The sequence below is a fragment of the Rhipicephalus microplus genome, chromosome X (genome assembly GCF_043290135.1).
Source record: "Rhipicephalus microplus isolate Deutch F79 chromosome X, USDA_Rmic, whole genome shotgun sequence".
Lineage (NCBI taxonomy): Eukaryota > Metazoa > Arthropoda > Arachnida > Ixodida > Ixodidae > Rhipicephalus > Rhipicephalus microplus.
In genome coordinates, this window is record NC_134710.1 from 5,157,870 (window position 1) to 5,181,429 (window position 23,560).

At 46.0% G+C, this 23,560-nt stretch overlaps 1 protein-coding gene across 3 annotated transcripts in view; it reads right to left on the reverse strand.

Annotated features, from left to right (window-relative positions):
- The window catches only part of LOC119175633 (uncharacterized), a 237,041-nt gene that overhangs the window by 152,136 nt on the left and 61,345 nt on the right, over positions 1–23,560 (reverse strand). For 2 of the 3 annotated variants that reach the window (XM_037426540.2, XM_037426539.2), the window contains exon 3: positions 10,747–10,776. The exons of the other annotated variant lie outside the window; for it this stretch is intronic. In XM_037426540.2, coding sequence (XP_037282437.2) covers positions 10,747–10,776 — 30 coding nt within the window. The remainder of the gene's footprint in view (positions 1–10,746; positions 10,777–23,560) is intronic. 3 annotated transcript variants of the gene reach the window in all.

A 23,560-nucleotide genomic window follows, 5' to 3' on the forward strand; every position in this document is an offset into this window, starting at 1 on the left:
CACGCCACACAGAGATGGAAACGACGGAGATGGAAGCACGTGCATTATTTGCATGGTGCATCAGCAGGCTTCATCTCCTTGTGGTGTCGTCGACGTGCTGACTGGTCCGAATGACGGAACTGCGTCTCGAACGAGATGAAGTAGTCAGAGCTCGGTCCGTGTGTTTGGCGACTGACCACGTGATGGACTAGCCGTCAAAACATTGTACATGTTATAAGCGGCAGCATGCATTGTGTCATGTGTTCTTTTCCCCTCGGTGGATGTTAAAAATAAAGAAGTCGGGCAGGGGCTTGGGGGAAGGTGCGACAGACACAGAAATAAGAGAAGGAAGTAGAAAAGACGGAGCTAGCCCTGATGGAATAAACATCGTCGTTCAGAGTCACGACCACGGGCCCTCGTTTTTCGCAACATCCCATGACTACAGCAATTACCATTTGACCCTCAGTCTCAGCGGCTGCGAAGCAACTGTACAAGGTGGCAGTCAGACCTGCGATACAGCGGAGGGGGCTAAGAATCTCTGGGTCCGGACAAGTCGCCACTGGAGTCGGAACTTCGCTTCCTTCAACGCTAGGACACTATCTAGTGAAGCTAGTCTAGCTGTTTTATTCGAGGAATTGGAGGGTGTTCAATGAGATGTAATAGGCCTAAGCGAATTCAGCAGGACACGTGAGGCTTGTACGGACACGTCCTATGCTACCGTGCATTAGTTGACTGAAAAAAACTAAGGGTGGGGTTTCTTATACACAAGAATATCGCTGTCAGCTTAGAGGAATGTTATACTATAAGTGAGAGGGTAGCAAATATCATAATTGAGTTTAACAAACGGTACAACATGATGGTTGTACAGGCCTACACGCCAACATCGAGCCATATTATCATTTAGTCCAACGCTTCTGTGAAGACCTGGAATCAGCCATTATCAAAGTCACAGTATCGCATTCTGATGGGCGAGTTTAATGCCAAAGTTGGCAAGAAACAGGCCGGAGACCATGCAGTGGGGGAATATAGCACGGCTCTATAAACGCCAGTTGTGAGTTATTAGTAGAGTTTGCAGAATGTAATAATTTACGTATCTTGTATGCCTTCTCCTGAAAACAGGCTAATCGTAAGTGGACATGGCGAAGTCCTAATCGCGGAAGTAAAAATGAAATAGACTTCATTCTGTGGGCCCACCCAAGCATTGCACGGGATGCAGAAGTAGTTGGCAAGATCCAATGCAGTGACCTCAGAATGGTAAGAGCTCGTATTCACCTGCATTTAAAAAAGCAAATACAAAACTAATGCGCAAAAGCCCAATAATGAACTAGCGGTGAGAGCGAAAGTACAGGAATTCAGAGTTTCGTTTCAGAATAGATTCGAGGTACTAAACGTGGTAACTGACCTTAGCGTTGACTCAGTGAACGATAATCTTATTAGTATCATAAAATAGTGTGCACTAGAAGTCGTAGGTACCACCACTAGACAGGACACTGTCGAGTTATCTCAAGAGGCGAAAAATATTATTAAGAGATGACGCATCATCATAGCCTCAAATGCAGCCCGCAAAATAAAGCTAGTGGAGCTATCAAAACTACTAATAGACGTCAGAAGTTATAACATGGGGAGAATTGAGCAGGCTGTAAAAAGTGGGAGAAGCCTAAAATCTGCGAAGGCAAACTAGTTCATCGGCAAAAATTGTATTTAAGCATTAGGAAAGAAGAAACTCAACGTCATAACGAATATGAATAAAATTGTCGAGGTGGTATAGGAGTTCTACAGAGATCTGTACAGAAGTTAAAAGAACCAGGATGATATTGTGGCAAACAATAATAGTCCGGAGGAATTCTACATCCTTCCAGTAAGGACAGGAGAAGTAAGAAAAGTCCTAGAAAGAATGCAAAGAGGCAAAGCCGCTGGTGAGAACAACTGACCTCCTGAAAGATGGCGGAGCAATTGTGTTAGAAAAACAGCCATCTTATATACGAAGTGTCTCTTGACAGAAAGCGTACCAGAATATTGGTAGAACACCAACATCATCTCACTCCATATGAAAGGAGTTGTCAAGGACTTGGAAAATTACAGGCTGATCAGCTTACTGTCCGTTCTATACAAACTATTTACAAAAATAATAGCTAACAGAATTAACGCGACATTATAGAGTTCAATCAACCGAATGACAAAGCAGAATTTCGTACAGGCTACTCCTCAGTAGACCATGTTCGTAACAGTGTTGCGGAATGCGCACCTCCATTTCAATCCAATTCCATTCCGGGGAACTACAACTTGCCATAATTTCATTCTTTTCAATTCCTCGGAATAAGAAAAATTAGCCCATTCTCACTCTAAGGATGTCCAGGCAAATCAATTCCATTTCTACAATTCCTAACGTTGAAATGGCATATCTTGACACCTTCATGAGGCTAAAACTGATTGTAACAACATAAAGCTAATGTCACCAGATGAATAAGAACTGCAATACTACGTTTAGCATGTTACCACGGTAGAGGGATAGTGGCTTAGTGACTTATCTCGTGCAGTACAACCACACTACCACTATGGTTGTATTGGGACAGTTATCCCGCTATCTATATTATTTGCATGAACAGGACAATACTTTGAGAAGTAGTAAACAGCTCGCAATGCTTGCTTTTACCGTTGTTTTGAGCGTATTTTACCACCTTCGCGGCATCTTCTTTACTATAGCCAGCAGCTCGTAAACCTTGCAACATTTACCGTTCCTAACCAAAAAATGCTTTCTTGGTCTTTTTAAATAGGTAACTACTAATTGACATACGTTGCAAAATCTGTCGTAAACACTACCGTATATCCTGCAGTAATCGTGACACTGAAAAAAATGTATACCAATCTTGATTTTGTCGATTACTTTGAAATAAAAATGTCGTGCTAAGTTATGACACATAGGAAGGCAGACAATGATGTGTACGAAACGTCCATTATTTTTCTAAATGCTATGTTTGCTAACCAGTACACTGTCTGCTATTTCAAAATAGGAGAATAAGTTGCCTTCAAATAGCTGCTACAGTATACGATACCGGCTAAGTCTTGATATTCTATGTGCACATTTGCGCGTATGTCCTGGTCTGTGATTCGTTCATGCCTTTATGTATGTTGTGTTGCGTACCTGCCATGGTGATTACATGAAGTAATTGGTGGCCACTAATTAATCTACGTGGACAATTGCACTTCGCTTATTACCCTATATATACTTCTGTAATTTAATTATCTTGATGTGGCGATGTGCATGCACATATAAACGTTCATTAACTGAAAATTCAGTAATTTATAAATTACTCAGCTCAGCACTATTCACGCAATACTTTACAAACTAGCAAGTTTCACTAGCCTGCCCTTTACTGCCTTCACTCACTAGGAGGTAAGCAATTTTTTGGGACAAGTTAATGGTTAGTATTTACCCAGTGAATAAGCAGGCCTTTTTTCTCAAAGTGCATGTTTCAACACGTGATGTTTTATTATCGTTTAACCTTAAAAGCGTTAATGGTAAAACGACGACTTAGCAAATTATTGAGTCCCTAGGTATTTTGGGAGGAGCCGCCTTGCATACGTGGGATCGCGTGCTTTGGCCAGCTACCCGAATCAATGTTCTCAAACGCCTATTTATTTCTCTCGATCTGAACAATTCATTTTGTACAACAGTTAATCCCACACACAGTTCACAGATCACAGTTTATCATCTGCGAATGTGCGCTGCACTTACGTAGAGACCTTTGCAATAGAGTTGCAGGCAAATGCACCAATGTGTGTAGGCAGGGGGGACAGTATTGCATTAAAAAAAGGGGGGGGGGGTAAATATGTGGTGAGGCTCCGTACAAACTAGTATACGAAAGCTTGTAATAAATACAGGCAGCACACCTGCTTCAATACGCATCACAACTTAGAGAAGCACTTTTTTTTTTAATATGCGTCCGAGTATCCGATTGCGGCAGTAGCAAAAAAAAAGTGAAGGATGGAGAGACAGCAGGCGGTTGAGGCGCCACCGAGGGGCAAAAATCACAAGGTGTAAGGTGGGTATGCCGCCACTATGTAGCTCCGCAAGACGGATACCATGGTATAGAGCCGTGGTTACGCGAACCGAGACAAACTTCGCAGGGACACAGTGTATATAAAAACAGAAGTAATCAGCCAAGCATTTTTAAAATACTGTTTTATTGTTCAATAAGAGGGTGTGACTTACTAATGCTTGAAGTTTGAAAAACAGCATGTCGACAAAAATGTATACTCTTTTTTCGAAAAAAAAAACATTTTTCCATTCCCATTTCATTCCGTGGGAAATGCGCTTTATTCCATTCCCATTTTATTCCTCCAAGTTTTGTGGCCAGGCCTAAAATTATTCACGCTGCAAATATCTTTTTCTGAGAGCCAAATAATTTAGGAATTACTTTATTCGTATACAACGGCTGCGGTTATGTATTGTCTGCTAATATCTGCAAGCTGCCAGGATTACTGTACATTTGTTCAGACATCAGGGATAATTTTTTTGGAGAAAGTTGATAAGACATCTGCTTTTGGTGCCAATCAGAAATGCATTTAACATGTGCCATGACGTAATAAACCATAACATGCAACTTCTTGATACACATTAGGCCACTGTTTTATACGTACGGTAGCTTGGGCAAAGTTTTCTAGTTACCTAAGTAATTCCACTAAAATAGTTGTTTTGGTCAGATGCTTTATTTCCTTTTTTACAATAGGAGGAGAACGGTACTACAAGTTCGCGAGATTGACAAGGTACCGACCACGTTAAAAGCTGGCAAAGCTGCAGTATGACAGGCATTCGTACACGAAGATTACAAAATAAACTTTACAAGTGCCCCGCCGCGGTGGTCTAGTGGCTATGGTACTCGGCTGCTGACCCGCATGGCGCGGGTTCGAATCCCGGCAGTGGCGGCTGCATTTCCGATGGAGGCGGAAATGTTGTAGGCCCGTGTGCTCAGATTTGGGTGCACGTTAAAGAACCCCAGGTGGTCGAAATTTCCGGAGCCCTCCACTACGGCGTCTCTCATAATCATGAACTGGTTTTGGGACGTTAAACCCCACATATCAATCAAAACTTTACAAGTATAACAACACTCCACGTAGTACAAGAATTATGAAAGAAAGCGCCACAAATATAGCGCGAGGGAGTACATATGTATAATCATGACGCGGCATGAACTTGAAAAGCAACAATCAATAGGAGGAGTGACCAACATTTTGGGAGGTGTACTATTCGGGAAAACAAATGAGCTGGGTGAAGCGTTTAATGTAACAATTTTGATTGAACGAAGGGTGAAAATCTTTGTGTTTTAGGCCATTTAGTAGAGAAGGTAGCCTGCAGGTCAATGATTGTTGATCAGAAACAGTTCTAGGGCTAGGTAAAATCAACATTTCGTTGTGCCTGGTGCGATGAACACTTGGGTTTACGTTTAGCTAGGCAAGGTTAGTTATGGTACTAGTACCATGCTAAACGAATGCTTTGTAACATGTGAAATATAAATACGAGTTTTATTAAAATGTCATTCTGGCTTTCGCAGCAAGGGCGCACTGATGGAAACTTCCGATCTTGGAGTGCAATCAAAGAAGATGCGTTGTTTTTACATTGTTAAGGGTTAACCCGTTACTTTTTTGCAGGCAACGTAGGCGGTAATGCGATTCTTCTTTGTTAGCGTAAAAAGCGACCTATTTGGCTACTTTTTTCGGTAATGTAGACAACACTGCTCGTTTCTAAAGTAAATGCGCCAATAAATTTGCCAGCTTAGGCAGCAGTGGTATCTCGGCAGGGTTTTGTATCAGTCGAATTCTGTTGGTGCAATATTAATGCTTCACTCAGTCTCACATCTTTTCGAAAAGCGTAGACCACCTGCTCATCTTGTCTTTCAGCCACTGCGGACGCCGAGCAAAAGGCGCCCGCCCCAACTGCGCACGTGCCTCCAAGCACATCTCTGTGCCCCCAAGATCCCTGCCTCATTGGCGACTTCATTCCGAGCAACCGCGCGGCCACCACCATCTATGGGCCAGTAAGGAAGAAGACGAACTTCCTGGCTTCGTCGAAGGATTAAATCTCCGCTTTCCTCTCAAGGTTTCCGGCCGCCCAGCGAGTTCGGGTGAATTTCCGGCGATGCCTGGTTGCGGTTGGCACCCACCCCACCGCCTATCTGACCCTACTGCAGGTTCGGGTGATCTGTGATCCGGGCCAAACAACTGGACATGAACACCTGTGTCGGCATGGTTTTTGGAGTGAGCCAGACGATCCCCTTCGAGAGCCTAGCCGACTACATTGTGTCAACAGTGCCATTCGTGTCCGCAGAGGCAACTGCCTCACTCTCACCTTCGTGGGGGACGGTGAAACTGCAAAGGCGACATCTTCGTCCTCGTCAGCCCCGGCCCCAGCAGTGTTTTCATTGCGGCCGCTTCGCGCATGCAACCACCACCTGCTCGCGAGACGAACGGTGGCTGCGCTGCGGCGTCAAACACGCCCCAGGACAGTGTGCAGCACAATATCCTCGTTGCATAAACTGTCGAGGGAAACATACCGCAACCGAGCCACGCTGCCCGTCCTGGCAACTCCAGCGCATACCGCGGTCATCACGGTCTCAACAGACGGCTCCATGACTTACCGCCAAGCCTTTACACATACTTGACACACGCCCTGGTAGCCGCGCCACTATTGTCAAGGGATGCTCTTTCAGAGATGCGCTAGCCGGTGGCACGACCTCGGAGGCCGCCCCAGATCCTACAACGAGTGCGCCCGTGGTCCCCACGAACACGACGACGGCTTTGCCCTCTTCCACAACCTAGCCGGTCTCTGTGACCGTCACCAAGCGCTTGACGGCGACCACGCGCCTTTGCGCAACCGCCGGCTGCTGCCGTGGTACGCAAGAGTGCGACGACGCTGTGCCCGCTTCCTCGAACTCGCCGGATTCTGACATCACAATCAGGAATAACATCGTGATCGGTCTTGCTTCGGGACTTCGTAAGGCGATCGACGCCCTCCCAGTTGGCTCTCAAGAGCGCGATTTTTGTGCCCTTGGTCAAAGTTTGCTCGCTTATAGCGTCGTTGTTTAATCGAGCCTGACAAAAAACCGTAGACATGTTGTAAGAGGTCGCAGATACTGAATTTGCCATAATTTCGCAAATTTAAAACCTCTTCAGTGTCCCGTTAGGTGCATGCATAGTCCAAGTTAAGGCATATACAAATGAATTGAACAGAAATGAAACACTCCTTACAAACACGTACAAAGATTCATTGTTCGAAACCATCTAATAATTTATTCATCTCAATTCATCCCACCACCTTTTGACGCGTAAGCGCGAGCACACGCGTGCTGGTGGTTGGCACTTAAGTCACCTGAAAGCTGTCTCTTTTGCGCGTTAGAAATTGAAGAAAACGCTGCCTGCAGGTTTAGACAACCAAAATATATGCGCTAAGACCTCTTTACGCATAGCAGACAGTGCTGTCATTAAGGCAAGGAAGCGCTCCCAAAGCAGATGATGTCGCGCTACAATGTCTTATTGTGGCATGATGTTTATGCGAGTACCCAAGGGCTCATTCCCCGTGTTTATCAACGCTTAGAAGAACACCAAAGTGTATTTACGAACTGGTTTGTGACCCGTATCCCCATATTCACAATCCTAACTTAACCTTGTTCTTATGACTCAAGTCAACCTTAGCCATAAGTCCACCCTTAACACGTTTCAAAAACCTATTTTGTACTTATCGCGGAACTTTCCTCGTACTTAAGTAAAGCTCGGTTAAGGTAGCCTATCCTCCGTGTTCACAAGCCCCGCCGCGGTGGTCTAGTGGCTAAGGTACTCGGCTGCTGACCCGCAGGGCGCGGGTTCGAATCCCGGCTGCGGCGGCTGCATTTCCGATGGAGGCGGAAATGTTGTAGGCCCGTGTGCTCAGATTTGGCTGCACGTTAAAGAACCCCAGGTGGCCGAAATTTCCGGAGCCCTCCACTACGGCGTCTCTCATAATCATATGATGGTTTTGGGACGTTAAACCTCACATATCAATCAATCAATCCGTATTCACAAACGTTCCTCGACTCGACTTTCACCCTTCACTTGACAAAGTTGAGTACTGCGCCACGGCTTGGCTGAAAATCACGCTGCGCTACTGAAGAATCGCAGCAGATAATCGCTTATATGCAGTAACCTCCCGTGCCTAGAGACGGCGCTCCCATCGGCTTTCTCAAGTGAAGATGAAGCTTCGAGTGAAGTGACGTTCTAGAATACGGGGGTATACCATACCTTAAGGGTTCCGTAAACAACATGGTGGGGGACAATTTTGCATATTCCATTTATTGTGTGGGCCGCGAAAAAGAAATATAGAACGGCACAGCTTCCGCAGACACGTCATCACCGCGGCGAGTCCTCAACGATCGGCGGAACCTGGTTGACACCTACTACAAGCAGAAATTTTCGTGCCAGCCCCACTTCACATAAAGTGCCATGAAGATTGTGCTCGCTGTGCTGTTTCTGCGGGCAAATATCCATGGCCTTGGGATTGTTGTGCCCCGTCTTACGCAGCTGATTTTCGCGTCGTGCTTTTATGAAGTTGGCACGTTTCAACTTGGGAGCGACGGCCTTGTCACTGTCTCGTAGCCGAATGTGTCACGAGTATACAGTAGAGCGAATACCTGCTATTGTTGCAAAAACACTTTTTCTTGTATCAGTAAAACTTCTCGAAGTGGCGGAAACACTTATCTAGTTGTTTGGTTGGTCGTTCACGGGTGCACAGTGTGTCGATTGTTGAATTCTATCGAGAGCTGCTTCCACGTTTTTTTTTTTGTTTTCTATGAAGGCACATGCTGTCCGTCTTGGTACTTGTTCACGAAATTCGTCAGGGCGTAGGCGCTTCGTCGGTAAAGTTTACTTCAGTGCACCATTCCACAATAAATGCAACTTCGCAAAAAATGATGTAAAACCGCTCAACTTATCAAATAAACCTGGTGAATTATAAAAAAGTGAGAGAAAACAGCAAACGCAGTATTGGGCACCATGGCACCACCGCACACAAAAAAAAACATACAAGACGTCTAAATAACAAAAAACACCTGCGTTGACAGGAGTTGGAGAAAAGTGGCCACGCGAATATTGTATATTTCACTGAAAGTGGCCGGTGCCTAAACAAACAATGCTATTGTTTACGTTCGGCTGCTTCTGTGCATTATACTGTTGTTGGTTTCTTGCAGTTAAAGCTAACCAATTGCTGCTCGAGGTAATAAATTTGTAGCAAAATTACCTAACCTCGTGCCTAGGACCTTTACTTGACGTATTAAGGACGCCTTTCAGAAGACGGCCTAGCTTATGACAACGAGGTTTCTGAAACGCACCTTGTACTTTTCGCCTTACCGAGGTTGGTTCATGAATACGGCGGGTAGTGTGCGGCGCACTATCGCTTGCAGTTCCAAACATGAATACGTTCAGGGCATGCTGCGAGTTCACAACGTTCTCATTTTGGAGCTAAGTGTGTTTGTGAGCGCGAGTTTTCCAGATCAACCTCTGTAGTTGCATATAAGCAGTTTTGAAAAACCAGTTAGGGTTTCCAGTCTGTTGAAAAGGATGCAGGTTTTGGAATGAAGGTTCCGTGTAGAATATTGTTGACAGGCACTGAAAGTTTTTTTGTGAATTAACATTTGCACATTTATTGTCATATGCTACAGACTTTAAGCAATGAGTTAGAATGCCGGAAACGCACATGGAAATGGTGAAGCAGCAAGGTGATTAGTTCGGAACAATACAACGGCAACTATACAGTACTGCATGACAAGTTACAAGAAAGGAAGATATACGGAGCAAAAATCTCTTCCGGTACCCTCCCCATGCCTCCAATAAAAGGATTCAATCTCAACCTCATTTTGTCAAGCTCCGGGGAGTTGTTTTCGGAAATTGATAATAATACAAAAACACTTTGCGTGACAAAGCGTGTATATATTTTTGTCTGGTATGATACTAACTCAGCTTTTAATAAGCAATTATTTTGCTGTTACCAGAACGTGTTTAGGCATGCAAGAGTGCGTGGTAGAGTACTCAACCTGGAACCAGAACATCACGTCTTCAAATTGTATAGTGGTGGGACTACTTTTTTATTTGCTGAGTTAATCCTCTATGCATCGCTTTCTAAGGTCACATTTCTGCGTGGCAGCAGGCACAATGATTGTGGCGCTGTACACCCGAACAATCTTCGCTTTTTATTCTCGAGCATTAGTCATACGTCACATTCCATACTGCGTATGCCACCATATCAAGCTATCATAATAAGGGATGGTGGAATTCACTATTCCATATGATGAAAATATTTTTAATGGGGTTACTACCCACAGTTAGTAACAACCAATGTAACATACCCGTTACTATAGCCTTGCATTAACTACGTTAACAATATTGTAGCAACGTATATGTGACACTTGAAGTTAGCCAGTACTATTAGCTTTTTTATGAGTGTAGTGGAGGACCGTGAAGATTTCGACCACTCGATTTTTCAACGCGCACCGATATCTCCGATCACGACCATCAATTGTTTTACTTTCACCGAAAATGCAGTCGTCGGGGATGGGATTCGATCCCACTACCTTGCCGTCAGCGGTGGAGTGCAATGACCACTGTAGCGGACCGTGTGGCTCGAGCAGAACCGATTATAAAAAATCCACTGCGACTGCGATGTTTACTCGAATTCTAGCAAATCGCTAAGTTGCGTATTCAGTTGGGATACCAGTTAACTCGGTTAAGTCATGCCATGCTTACCTGCGGTTTTTTCTCCCTCCAAGAAGCGAGCTGCAGAAAAAGACAATCATTGTATGAGTCACAATTCATTTCAAGGCATTCTTTTTTCATGAAAAAGGTTTTATTAGCGAAATAAGATTTCACTAAGTTTGTTTGAGATAAAGCACGTTCCCGTCAAGGCTTAATGCTAGAAGGTGCAGGCTTACACAAGGAGTGTGTTAATTAGTATCTAGGATTACTTTTCTCTGAACCCTTGTACGCCGAAACTCCAGACATTTCAGTAAACGAATATTGTTTTTAACTTGTACCCTCAACAACGCACTAAATGTCTGTTAACTATAAAGTAAGTGGAACACTTTTGCAAGCTGTTTTACATGCTAGTCACTGGGTTCATATACCGGTTCAGTAAACCTCAAAGCATTTCACGTACACACCAATGCCACACTTGGCACAACAAGTTGTTTGCTCGTGGCAGCGAGAGCTCCTTGTCTGTTTACTATTAGGGGCAACGATATGGTCCGTCCGGTCAAAACGTGTCGTGCCTAAATGTTATACTGGCGGTATTTCCCGTGGAACGACTTGCATCCGACTTGCAAAGCGAAGGTGGTCGGGTTGTAATTTTTTTTATTTTCAGTGACGCATCATAAAATGACGGTAAATATATGTAAAAATGCTGCACGCACCGACATATGTTGAAGAGTTGGAGACGTTTACATAACCAGCTGTTGACTCTTGCACAACAATGCCAACAGGAAAATGAGTATTAGCAACACCACAAGCGATAAGCTTATATGAAGCGCTGGTGCTCGCGAGAATGGTAGACACTACTACATAAATCAACTCCAGCGCATGACCCCTAACCCCAAATGACACAGAATAACACCGCAAATTTCGTAATGCTGATACGAGTGCCTTTTTTTTGCTCTCAGCTCTGTTGAACATGCGCGAAGAACCATGTATGCGCGTTAAATACATTTTTCTGTATTATAAAATTCAGAATAAGCACTGTCCTTGTCAGCCTTTTGTGTCTGTGTGTTTTCGGTGGGCTTCAACAAAATTCCCATTATTACGCTAATCAGACGTGATGACTGTGTCATAGAGTTACATATGTAATATTTATAAAATTGGATAGCTAGCACTGCAAGCACAATTGTCGTTTCAATATGAATAAAAGCAAACGCCGACAAAATAGACTTTTTAAAGTAAGAAAAAAAAAGAAGTTTATTCGGTCGGTGTTCGCTTACATTCATCGTGTTTTGTCCCGAAGAGACTGGTTTCCGCCGAACTCTCGATTTCATTTATTTGACGTTTCACGGAAGTTAGCGTCTATTTAAAAAGTAGGTCCGAGATCAGGCGTGGCTCTGTGGTAGAATGCTTGAATACCACGCACGCAGATTGCTTGGGAAGGGGGCGGAAACTCCCTATACCTCCCATGTATTCGCTCTTGGCAGCAGAAGCGCCGCTTTTAGCGCTGGCGGTTGCCGGGTTTTTTACTAGGAATAAATAACGAACAGAAAATGTCTTTCATGACGTCTTTAGTGACGTTTAGAAATAGAGAGAAAAAAGACGAAAATTGAGAGGAGGAGAATTGGCGCCGAAGCCCTGCTCTCCCACTTCGCATGCAAGCGTAAATCGCTCACGACTTCTTTCAGGCCCGCTAGCCAAATTTTGTTAATCTTTTTTTCGTGTTTTCTGAAGAGGTGACAGTTAAGCTGACTGATTTCTCAGTAAGACGAAACTCGATCCGCACAAAGACAACGAACTTTTTATTGCACGTTTTGTATAAGAGAAAACAGACATACACTGTAGCGAGAAAGTTTCAATCGAAAAAAGCAGCTTTAACTTACAACTGACATACGGACATAATGAGCAAACGTTGAACACAGAATGTCTGAAGCAATGCGAAAATTATGAATAACACGTCGTATTTGACTAAATGACGTTTGTTACAACGGCGCGCATACTTTTCTTGGGGAACTTGAGTACCAAATGATACTGAAGTTCTGACGTATACGGAGAGGCTTGAAGAGATCAGAAGTTTTTCGAGAAAGAAGGCCGCGAAAAACAATGTTTCGGCAAGTTGACTTGTTCTCGTCAGGACAACAGCGTTTCCTTGACGAAAAAAAGTTCACTTGTCGAAATTTGAGCTGCGTCGAAATTCTTTGTGATAAATTTTAGAAGCCTTAGATGGACGGACGGACGAATGGACGCTCAAAATATCTGCAGGACGCTAAGAAATGCTTCGAATTTCAAATCTCACTTTTACGTGCAGCTAACCACGAAACAAAATAACAATATTGTTCGCCGGAATGAAAACGCGCGCTCACACCAGTTGTTCGTTACGTCACAGCGCGCGAGAGCTCCAGTGTACTGAGTGTTCTCCACGAACGCCCCTGGCACATGGCTAATCGGAACTGCCACTGGAACCGCGCTATCATTCCGTTGGCGCAGGAGCTTGCGATCCTCAAGCGCTGGAACCCACTGGTGAGTCCGAACAACCCGAAAAGATGCGATTTGAGCTCTCATCTCTGGCCGGCGGCGACACCGCGCGGGGGAAGCTGAAGCGAGCAATTTACCCAGTGAAGAAGGCTGTGGCGACTTCTGCGTTTATTCACTTGAAGTTCCATGCTTCAGGCCATCAGGTGTACCGATTGATGGCATGAGGCAGTAGCGATAGGATCCAACAGGGGGTATGGTTCTATGATATCGAGGTGAACGTGCTGTAACCGACCAGAGGGCCGAGGGGAAACTTCGAGCTGTGAGGTGACGTGCCTGGTGACTTTAGCATGTTAGCATTGAATACAGGAGTGCGCCCGTGTGCGACAATCCCGCTGTATGGAGGGCCAGGCGTAAAAGTCAGCCAGCAGTCATGTAGAGGAGCTAATGCCGGGATGGGTGAGGTTGTGAAGCTGGTTAAAAAAGGCCACAGTGATTGGTCAGGGGCCGACGCACACAGGGCCTGCTTCGTCCTGTCGCCAAGTCACAGTATATTACTGTGTAATTGAATGTAGGAACAGCTCAATCTAGAAGTAGTTACTGCGTAACTACGGAAGCAAAAAAAAAACAAAGACAGAAAGTTTCTGAGGACCCACAATTGAGATATTCTGCAGTTCAGCGTCCGTTCACCTCGAAGATGACGTTAGCTGTTATCTGTGAAAAGCTGATAGCTTCCCTAGTGAAAATGCGTCGGCGACCACATTTTCTTTCCCGCCGACAAGCTCGATCTTCGTGGTGAACTGGGCAATGAACAAGAGCAGAAGGTTCTGCTTCTTAGCCGGGACTTTTGATTGATATGTGAGATTTAAAGTCCCGAAACCACCATATGATTATGAGAGACGCCGTAGTGGAGGGCTCCGGAAATTTCAATCACCTGGGGTTCTTTAACGTGCACCCAAATCTGAGCACACGGGTCTACAACATTCCCGCCTCCATCGGAAATGCAGCCGCCGCCGCTGGGATTCGATCCCGCGACCTGCGGGTCAGCAGCCGAGTACCTTAGCTACTAGACCACCGCGGCGGGGCGACGGCGGGAGTTTGTAGTGTCGTCGCGAGAAGGCGTAGGTAGAGGTTTGTGGTCGGTATAGATGATGCAGTGCTGTGCTTCGAGACAATGGCAAAAGTTTTGACGTGCTTCGTACATCGCTGCGTGCGCCATGTGCGCCCATGAGTTGGCTCGGCGGCACGTCAACAATCGTTCGTCCTTACCAACAGCTACTTTTCACTATGCAGCTTCTTGCCCTGGCGTAATCAAGTATTGTGAAGCTTGCCCTCAGGGGGCCCTACGAAATACACCGCGCTACAGGGGGCACCGTGGTGGCCTCAGATGTTTCTTTGGGATACGCCCTGCTCTGAGCGCCAGTCTTACCCGGCATGAAAGGCTGCGTGAGCCATCTGCGCACATGAACAAATGAACTCCTGCCAACTATATCATCGACGATCTTTCTTCCAGCCTGCTATCGTGGGGAGGGTTCCAGTTTTGCATCGATGATAGCGACACCCCTTCCACCAAGATAGGAATGTTTCCTCGCCATCGCCTGCGCACCTTTAGTTGGCTAGATAATTTCAGGCCTGCTCACTACTCCTGCCGCTGTCTGACGCTACTCCGTCCTGATCGTCGTGTTTGGCAGCACAGACACGCTTGCTCACGCTGTTCGACAGAAATTGATTGCCAAGCCAGCTTTTGTGGCGTGTTGATGTGTTTGCTCGTGACTGCATAAAAGCGTGTTTTCTTGTGTCTGAACTGCAGCGTGCATATGTGATGAGCATTGTGCTCTGAATATTCGCATACTGTACGGCTGCAAATCTGCGCGATGAGGCGATACTGCGTGCCGAATTGCCGCGGAAATCACGACAATATACCAAAGGTGCAACTGTTGATTCCTAAGGACGTCTGAAGAACCAAGTGGGAGTGTTCCGCGCGTCGAGATGGCGTTCTCTTCGTGACCTTAAGATACGCATGCGCCCGTACTACATACTTCTAAGTCGTTTCATTGGCACTGTATGAAACATGCGTACCAATCTTGCTCTGAAATAAAGATGTCGCACGCTTTCTGACTTTTTAGCGTAAACCCATGACATTGAAGCAATAAACGCGCACGTGTCAGCACATTCTCAGAATAGGAGTTCTTTCAAAAGGGTCGGTAACATTGCGCTATTTTCGAATAGCACAGCGGGCTTCTTGTAGTACTTCCGTTTACTTAATTGTAAAAAAAGCAAATAATGCTGGCGCGTTGCTTAGTGCATCGGTTTTGTGCATAGTATTATCTTGCTGGTAGTCCAACCACTTTTTTGCATTACTTTATTTTTGCGGCAGTGTGGCCAGCACTTTATCCTAATATTTCCCGTGTTTCCTTGAAATATATAGTACTGATGTATTTCAGCCGAATTTAGGTGACACCTGCACTAATCGCCGCTAGATCGGGCTATTGGTGGCAACACTGTCCCGCAAAATTGTGGATAGGCGGTATAGGCGGCGCGTATACAAATACAAGCAGCGGCGCTTCGTTGCGCTCGTTCTGAGCCGACTGTCGGCAGATAAAATGCGTTGACTACAGTTTACTAATATTATCGACGCTCTTCTCTACTGAATCGGTGCACGACACCTATTCAACCTTAACATTACCCGCGAGTAAAGTGCATTCTGCCTTTCAAAGAGATGCTCGTCCTGGGTGATTCTCCTCACGTTTTCGCGCTAAATCACGCCTTTTCTGTGTTGTTTGTACGTGGTTAGCTTGTGTTCCGCCTGCTACGCACTGCTGTAGCGTGACTGAACTTTACGTCTTTTTCAACTTTACATCTTTTTCAACTACAAAAAATAAAGAAAGAAAGATCGTAGAAAACCCGCATGTCTGCGCGATTAGTTCAGTACCCCCGGTTGCACCTTATACGCATGTCATTTATTTTTTTCTCTCATTCTGTTCATCTTGAGATCTGGGGCAGTCGATAATTCTGTCAGGAAAGCGTACTGGCTGACGGCTCTTTGCGCTACACTGCATTTACCACGTGTAATCACATGTTCTTGCAGTAAGAATATAAAAAAGATTACATTAGAGTTCCGCAGAAAGTTTTCATCAATTTATTATGTGCATGACAGTACTACAACAAAGGCCTGGTCAACGAGACAAGCATGTTTTTTTTTTTCAGATGCCTTTTATTTGTCACTAACAATGTCACACAAACACTGAAGACAATGTAAAAAAGATGAAATTTTCAGTGAAATTCTACGACATTGCATATTAATTAAATAATTGTCAACATCTGGGCTCTTCAAAGCGTTCTTCAATGTCATCACATGGTTGCGCACGGTAACTCTGTTTTAAGTACAGTTAGAGTACCGATGTACCATAGTTTATGTGAAAGTAATATTTCTATGTAGTGGTACCACGGCTAGATAAACAACGAAGGCTGCTCGCATGATCGATAAACTAAAGTGCCGTAATTGTACACTTACCAACAGCGCGCAAATGTATGGCCTAGAGCCTGCTTTGTTTTTTTTTACAACCGCGTCGCTGTAAAACGCTGCATTGACACACCATTTAATAGTCGTCATGTTTGGGAGCATGCCAAGAGCATTTTTCGACGTGCTTGAAACAAAAAACGGCCCCCACTCTGAAATTGTTCCGGTGAATGGAGGGTACGACAACAATAAAGAGCAGTCTAGAAAGTTGCACTCGCCCGTCTTATTTATAAGCATTAGCCGCCGAGAAAGACCAAATGCTTTCGTACGTAGTTTCAGGCATACGTAAAAACAGTTACACTCGTACTGACATGACCAGAAAAACCCCACTTTGAGAACGGGCATGACGAACGTGCACACGACGTGGCTAGCAGACGACGCAAGCAGCAATTCACACTTCACCATTTCGGCCAGTTGACACCAGGCGGCGACTCTGCTTGATCTCGTGGCCAAAAGCGCTTTCTGAAATGGTTGAGCTCCACTTCAAGCCAGAATATTGAATAAGCACTACCAAATACACCGATCCTAGAACTGGTAGGGCAGTAGAAGCTTCTATGGGGCCTACACGGTTTACTCTATACGCAGTGCCAATAATTTTTCTCAACGCCCCAAGCACGGTGCATGGCCTCAAGTTGTATGAGCTAGATAGATAGATAGATCTAGATATGTGGGATTTAACGTCCCAAAACCACCATATGAGAGTTGCCGTAGTGAAGGGCTCCGGACCAAGTTATATGAGCGATTACGCATCAGTGCGAGAGGGGCCAGCTCGAAAGTGGAAACACTGCTCCGTTTTTTTTTTGTTCCAACACATTTTTATTAAACGGAAGATTTCAATGTCTGTTAAAATGGACATCGCTCTGAGATTGCGCTGAATAACATGTGGCAGCAGCGAACAGTATGCTAAATAACTGTCTCTATAAAGACAGACCTTAGAAAGAGCACAATAGCGCTAACACATCAAAGAAAAGTGCAGGAACTTAACAAATGATTATGAACAGTTTTTGCGCTTCTAGATAATGTTTGTATGAGCGCACGTGTGGGTGAATAAATAAAGCACCAAATTTACCACATTTTTTTGTTACTTCGTGGGGCCATCAAATTTTGCTATGATAAATCGACCACACAATCGATGGCGCACACTGTTTTCTGAGCTGAGTTTTTTGTGGAGTAGTAAATGGCTTACCAATAAATGGCAAAATACTTTAAAGCGTAATAATACATTATTTATACAAGCGACTTTCCAGACCTAACAAGCAGAATAAAGCTGTTACGCGTGTAAACTCGCCGCGAACACTTTCTTTTACGAGGAGACAATAGAGAGTTTTATAATAACGTTTGCAAGTGTTGCGGGCGTTGCTTTAGTTGCGGGCGTCATGCGAGCTTTATAATAGCGTTTGCTCACCCTAGGGAAAAGTATAGGGACTCTCGCCCAGACCGCAAACCTAAATGCATGGAAGCTACACACAGCACTTCGCGGGCGACGATCGCCGCACGCTATTCCCGATTTTCTGCGGGCGGGCCGCGAACGGTGGTTCACGTTTCGACGCATGCGTAGTGGCAGCGACCGCACCGCAAGGGTTCGAGGTGCGCTATTCTAAAACTCCCTAATGATGGCAATGGATTCATAGCCTCTACTACGTGCGCTCACTTGGTCAAAGTGAGTGACCTTACGGCTGCACTGAGCAGACCTGAAAATAGTTTTTAGGCGGCATTGGCTCGTTGGCACGTCAACGATGCTTTGTGCTTACCAACCACTGCTTTTCGCCATGCAGGTAACCAATAGCTATTCCGTGTTTGCCAAGCAGACCAGTCATAGAGCGTTGGTCATGCTGCCGGGCCCGCATTCGATATCGACCGCTATTTATGACTGCTCTTTGACTTGTTATTGTTGTCCAGTGACGTTGAGCTTAACCCTGGTCCTGGTGACAATGCAAACTTTGAACTACCTACCACGCTATGCTTCAGTCAGGGCCATTAGCTGCTCTCGATCAACTGAAATGCATTGAAGGAACCACGACTGATCATGCGAAAATATTTCTGGAAATCAACTCTGAAATGGCCGAAATCAAATCTAAGTCCACAGAGTTCGTGGCTGCCAAGGCCGAAATTGTCAAGCTTCATACGGAAACTGACGCTTGCGTCGTCACTCAATGCCCGAGCTCACGACGCCGACAACAGGTCTCGTCGATGTAACCTTAATTTTATTGATTAGAGAACCCCCCTAATAAAAGCTGGCGTGAGTCAGAAAAACTAATCGTTGATCATTGCATCCAGCACCTTCATTCATCCGTTGAATCACGTGAAATTACACGCCCTCATTGAAACGACAGATCAAGACCAGTTATTATTAAGTTAGCGCATTTCGAAATCAACGATGACATTTTTTCATACGCGCACAAAATTAAAAGAACTATGGCGAAGCGGATGCTTGGAACTTAGAAATCGGTTGCACTCTCGAGCGCCTTTTGGTGGGTCATCTGACTCATCTCCAAAAAGGACGCCGCTCGCGCTGAGAGTCTGTGCCTGGCTGCAATCACTGTCATTGCGCTTTTTCGCTGAGTGCCAGCTAAAAAGACACTATAACAAATTGGTAGAGAGTGTTGTGCTCCCGTTCGATGCACGTTGAGCTTGAATCTCGTACCCTTCCTTCGTAGCCTACTCTTTCTTCGTACACTCCCAAAATGCTTCTCAGCTAACACCTCCCTCCTGCAGCCCGCTTGTCCCGGTGTCCAACGCATCCGCGACCAACCCATCTTCACTGGCACCGGTAGCCCCACCGACTGGTTTGACGAGTACGTGAGCGTCCCCAACAGATGAGACGACGGCGGCAAGTTGACCAACTTGGTATTTTACCTTGCGGGAGTAGCCAGTTTCTGGTACAACAACCACGCGTTCGATGTGACTTGGTCACATTTTAAAACAACCGTCATCACAGTTTTTGACCACCCTGCCGTTCCTAAGCTGCAAGCCGAACAGCGCTTACGTGAACGCACTCAGCAGGCTGGTGAGTCGTCCACCAGTTATATCGAAGACGTCCTCGACTTATGTAGGGAAGCCAACGAAACCCTGTCTGAGTCTGACATGATCCAGCCCGTCCTGAAAAGTATTGACGTTGATGCCTTTACCACGCTGCTCGCTAAAAACCCTGGCACAATCGCCAAGGCCATAACGCTGTGCTAGTGCTACAAGGAGCTCTGCCGGCCGCCTTGCATGACCCGTCGCTCTCTTTCCCGAGATGTAGAGCTTGCTGGCTTGATGGCCAGCTCTGACCAGGCGGCGTTCCTGCCAGAACTCAAGACATTCGTCCACAAGAAAATCGCACGGCAGTTCTCCCTCCTGTTCTCTGCCCACTCGCCAGCTGTTCAACACTCGGTGACTAACCACCCTTTTTCCTCCCTCCCGCCGAGCGATTGAGCAGGAAATCGTTGAAGTAGTGCCTGCGTACCGCCACCAACCTCCGGCTTCTGCGCCCCTGAGTAACGCTTTAATTGTTGGCAGGCAGCCTCAAGTACTTCTGGTGGCCTCCCCTCGGAGTTACGCCGGAGGTGCCACTCGACCTTGGTTCACCGCAACGGGTGTGCCGGCTACGTATGCTGACGTCCTCCCGGCGCCTCGACTTCAGCCCCCCATGCAGTCATTCCAGCTGCCATTTCGTCGGTCGGGTCTTACGACATGGCTCGGATTTACTACGGCGAACCGATGGCACACATTGATATGTGCGGTTTAACGTCCCAAAACCACCATATGGTAAAGAGAGACGCCATAATGGAGGGCTCCGGAAATTTCGACCACCTGGGGTTCTTTAACCTGCACCCACATCTCAGCACACGGGCCTACGACATTTCCGCCTCCATCAGAAATGCAGCTGCCGCAGCCAGGATTCGAACCCGCGACCTGCGGGTCAGCAGCCGAGTATTTTAGCCACTAGACCACCGTGGCGGGGCGAACCGATGGCACACGCCCATCTGCTTTGCATGTGGTTACACCGGTCTCAAGGCACGTTCTTGCCTCCGCATGCAGCCAATTTTTGTCCCATCACCTGTCACTAGCTAGCTGAGCCGTCCCTTCCACAACTACCCCCGTCTATGCTACCTACATTTTCGCCCAGTCTCATCTCCTCGTAGGTCCCCGTCTCTATGACGTCGATGTCCGTCACCACTGCGGACGAATTCGGCCACACAGGAGCAGGAAAACTAGTCGTCGCAGTCTTCAAAGCAAGGGCTGCGACGCTATCGAACTGTGAAAGCCCTAAGCGAATTCCATCGAATGTCATTAACGCGTTTGTGAACGGTTTCCGCGAACGTTCCCTCATCGACACTGGAGCTGACGTATCGTTTATGGACGCAAAACTTTGCTGCTTACTCCGAAAAGTGACAAAGCCACTTTCTGGGATGGTCTCCGTACCACTAGTTCACAGAATATTCATCCTACAGCAATGCGCACTCATCCTACATTGAGGGCATTCTGTAAGTCGCCGAGTTGATCATCATTACTGCATGGTCTTAGAACATCATCCGTAGATGAGATTTTTTCTCCTTCCACAACGGCGTATTCCGGCTGATGATGATGAATAATATAGCTATTTCAGAAGGCTCTATAGTTCCAGCTGCGTGTGAGCGTGCCTTTTAAGTAATGCTGCTATTTTTTGTTGACTCTATATAATATTATAGTCCATTTGTTAAACATCTTGCGCTCTTGTTTTCAAATTAAATGTAGAATTCTTGGGCTGTTTTGTATATTCTTCCTTGGCAGTGTTGTGCTGTTTTTGAAAATGATTGCCTCACTGTTAGAAAACCATTTGAACAGCCTTCGATTCGGAGTCATCACTGTCATCACTATTTGATTCGTATGCGAATTGTTTCAAACGTGCTCCCACAATCATAACACTCAAGCCGCAACGGCGCTTGTTCGGCGTGGTGTTGTTAAAAGCGAGCCAACATCGCTAGCAAACACAGCGGCGTGGTTTTAAGGATCCCCCACCACCGGCGCTTGCATTCCCGATCGCGATGGCTTGGAAGCTAGGCTTCCGACTCATCGGTATGCCGTTGCTGCCGGCACTCAGCCTCATGGGCCCGTTTTTGTGCCCGGACAGCACCATCGGCCCAGCAAAAGCGAGTTCTCTCGTGTTTCCACTGTCGCCACTCTTCAAGAGTTGTCCGTGGCCTACCCATGTGGAAGGTGTCGGTAGAAACTGATGCGCACGTGCTCGGCGTCGCGGCTGCGACGGGATGGACGATGTCGCTCACAACGCCGCCAATAGCGCACGTGCTTGAGTACGACGCCGAGAACGACGTTACCGATGAGTGATTACACGGCCAATGAAGACCGCTCGTGACATTGATGCCGAACGGTTTTTCGTTTCTCTTACCCTACACAGCTTTCGCTGTAAAGCGCAGCTGCTGACAGTATCGGATGCTCCAAGAATGCTCTCGGCAGAAAACTGGGAGTTCGCATTAAGAACAGTGATGGAAACAGTTGTCGTGAGAGAATAACAACACGTTCATGGTGTGTCCCGGCAAGCAGGCCCTACTTTCCCCCCGCATTCGTTAGTGCACGATATTGACAAACCTATGGTGCATGGTCTGTGGGTGCAAAAGGGACCCGACACCTCTAGCCTCACATACGCTCTTTGAGCCTCTTTCCCAGCCGTAATGAAACATGTAAGGCGAAACCCTGCAACACCAAAGGGGCAACCCTCTGGAATTTCTGAAACGTAGCCGCAGTGCGCACTGAATTCCCGAGTTGACAACTTGCGGTAATTTCATTTAAAGTGACACTAAACAGAAACAATAACTTTTAGATTAATAAACTACACCTTGAGAACACTATTGCCATAAGTTTCACAGTCATATCTTAATTGCTAGAAGACAAAATCAAGTTTCAAGTTTCATTTTTGAATGTTGAGTCAAATCATAAGAAATTTCGAAATATACATTATCGTATTTTCGCGCCATTGATTTTCCAAAACTTGACATGCTATGCCTACTGCACCCACAGATGGTAATTTCCTTCATTTTTATTCATCAAAAACTATGTAAAACCCAGTAGACGCTTTGAAAATTTACTACGTCAATGTGTGCGGCAATCTCATGCAGCCTGCATCTCCAGCCGCACTTTCCTTTCACAGGTTTTCTCGCTTATCAAGTGTCATGTCGCGGTAAGAGTAGTGTTTTCGAGATCGTCAAACTGATACGCCAATTTTTTTTATTGTCCCTTTATGGTCATTGCACTACGTGATCCTGGAGACACTGTCATAGTCGACGACCATTCCACTTGCCGCGTTCCAGGACCAACGTGAAGAGTTAATTTCCTTTGCTTGAACCGAACAAAAAAAAAACTGGGTATGCATTCAGCACTTGGCGCTTCATTCTTTCTTAGCACGAACCAAACCAGACTGATGATGAATAATTAGAGATGTACTTTATGAGGGTGCTGACACCCCCTGTAAAGTTGTTTGCGCCGTGTGGCGCAAATGTCTCGCCCCAAAGCCGCATTTCGTGTGACGACCGCCGGGCGATAGGTGGCGTTGTATTCGCGCTGAGCACCCTTATCGTCATCATCATCATGGGGCAGCGCCGGCGGTGAACCCTGGCGGAAGCGAGCCTTGGTGGCGGGCGAGAGTTGAGCGAGTCTCTTCTGCGCGTGGCGGTTGCCGCGAACGGTTGTCTCTAGCGTGGGTCCTCGGTGCGTGGCACCGCGGGCTGCGACGCCGGGGGCCCACGTGGTAAGTCAAGCGTTGGCGACGCCGCCTTGGGTGTGTTAGTGTGTTTGTCGTGTTATTGCGTAACGATGACCTAGCGTATTACATAATGAGTTATGTATCAATTCGGCGGACGATATCATCGTTATAAATTAGTTTAATAAATGTATGTATGT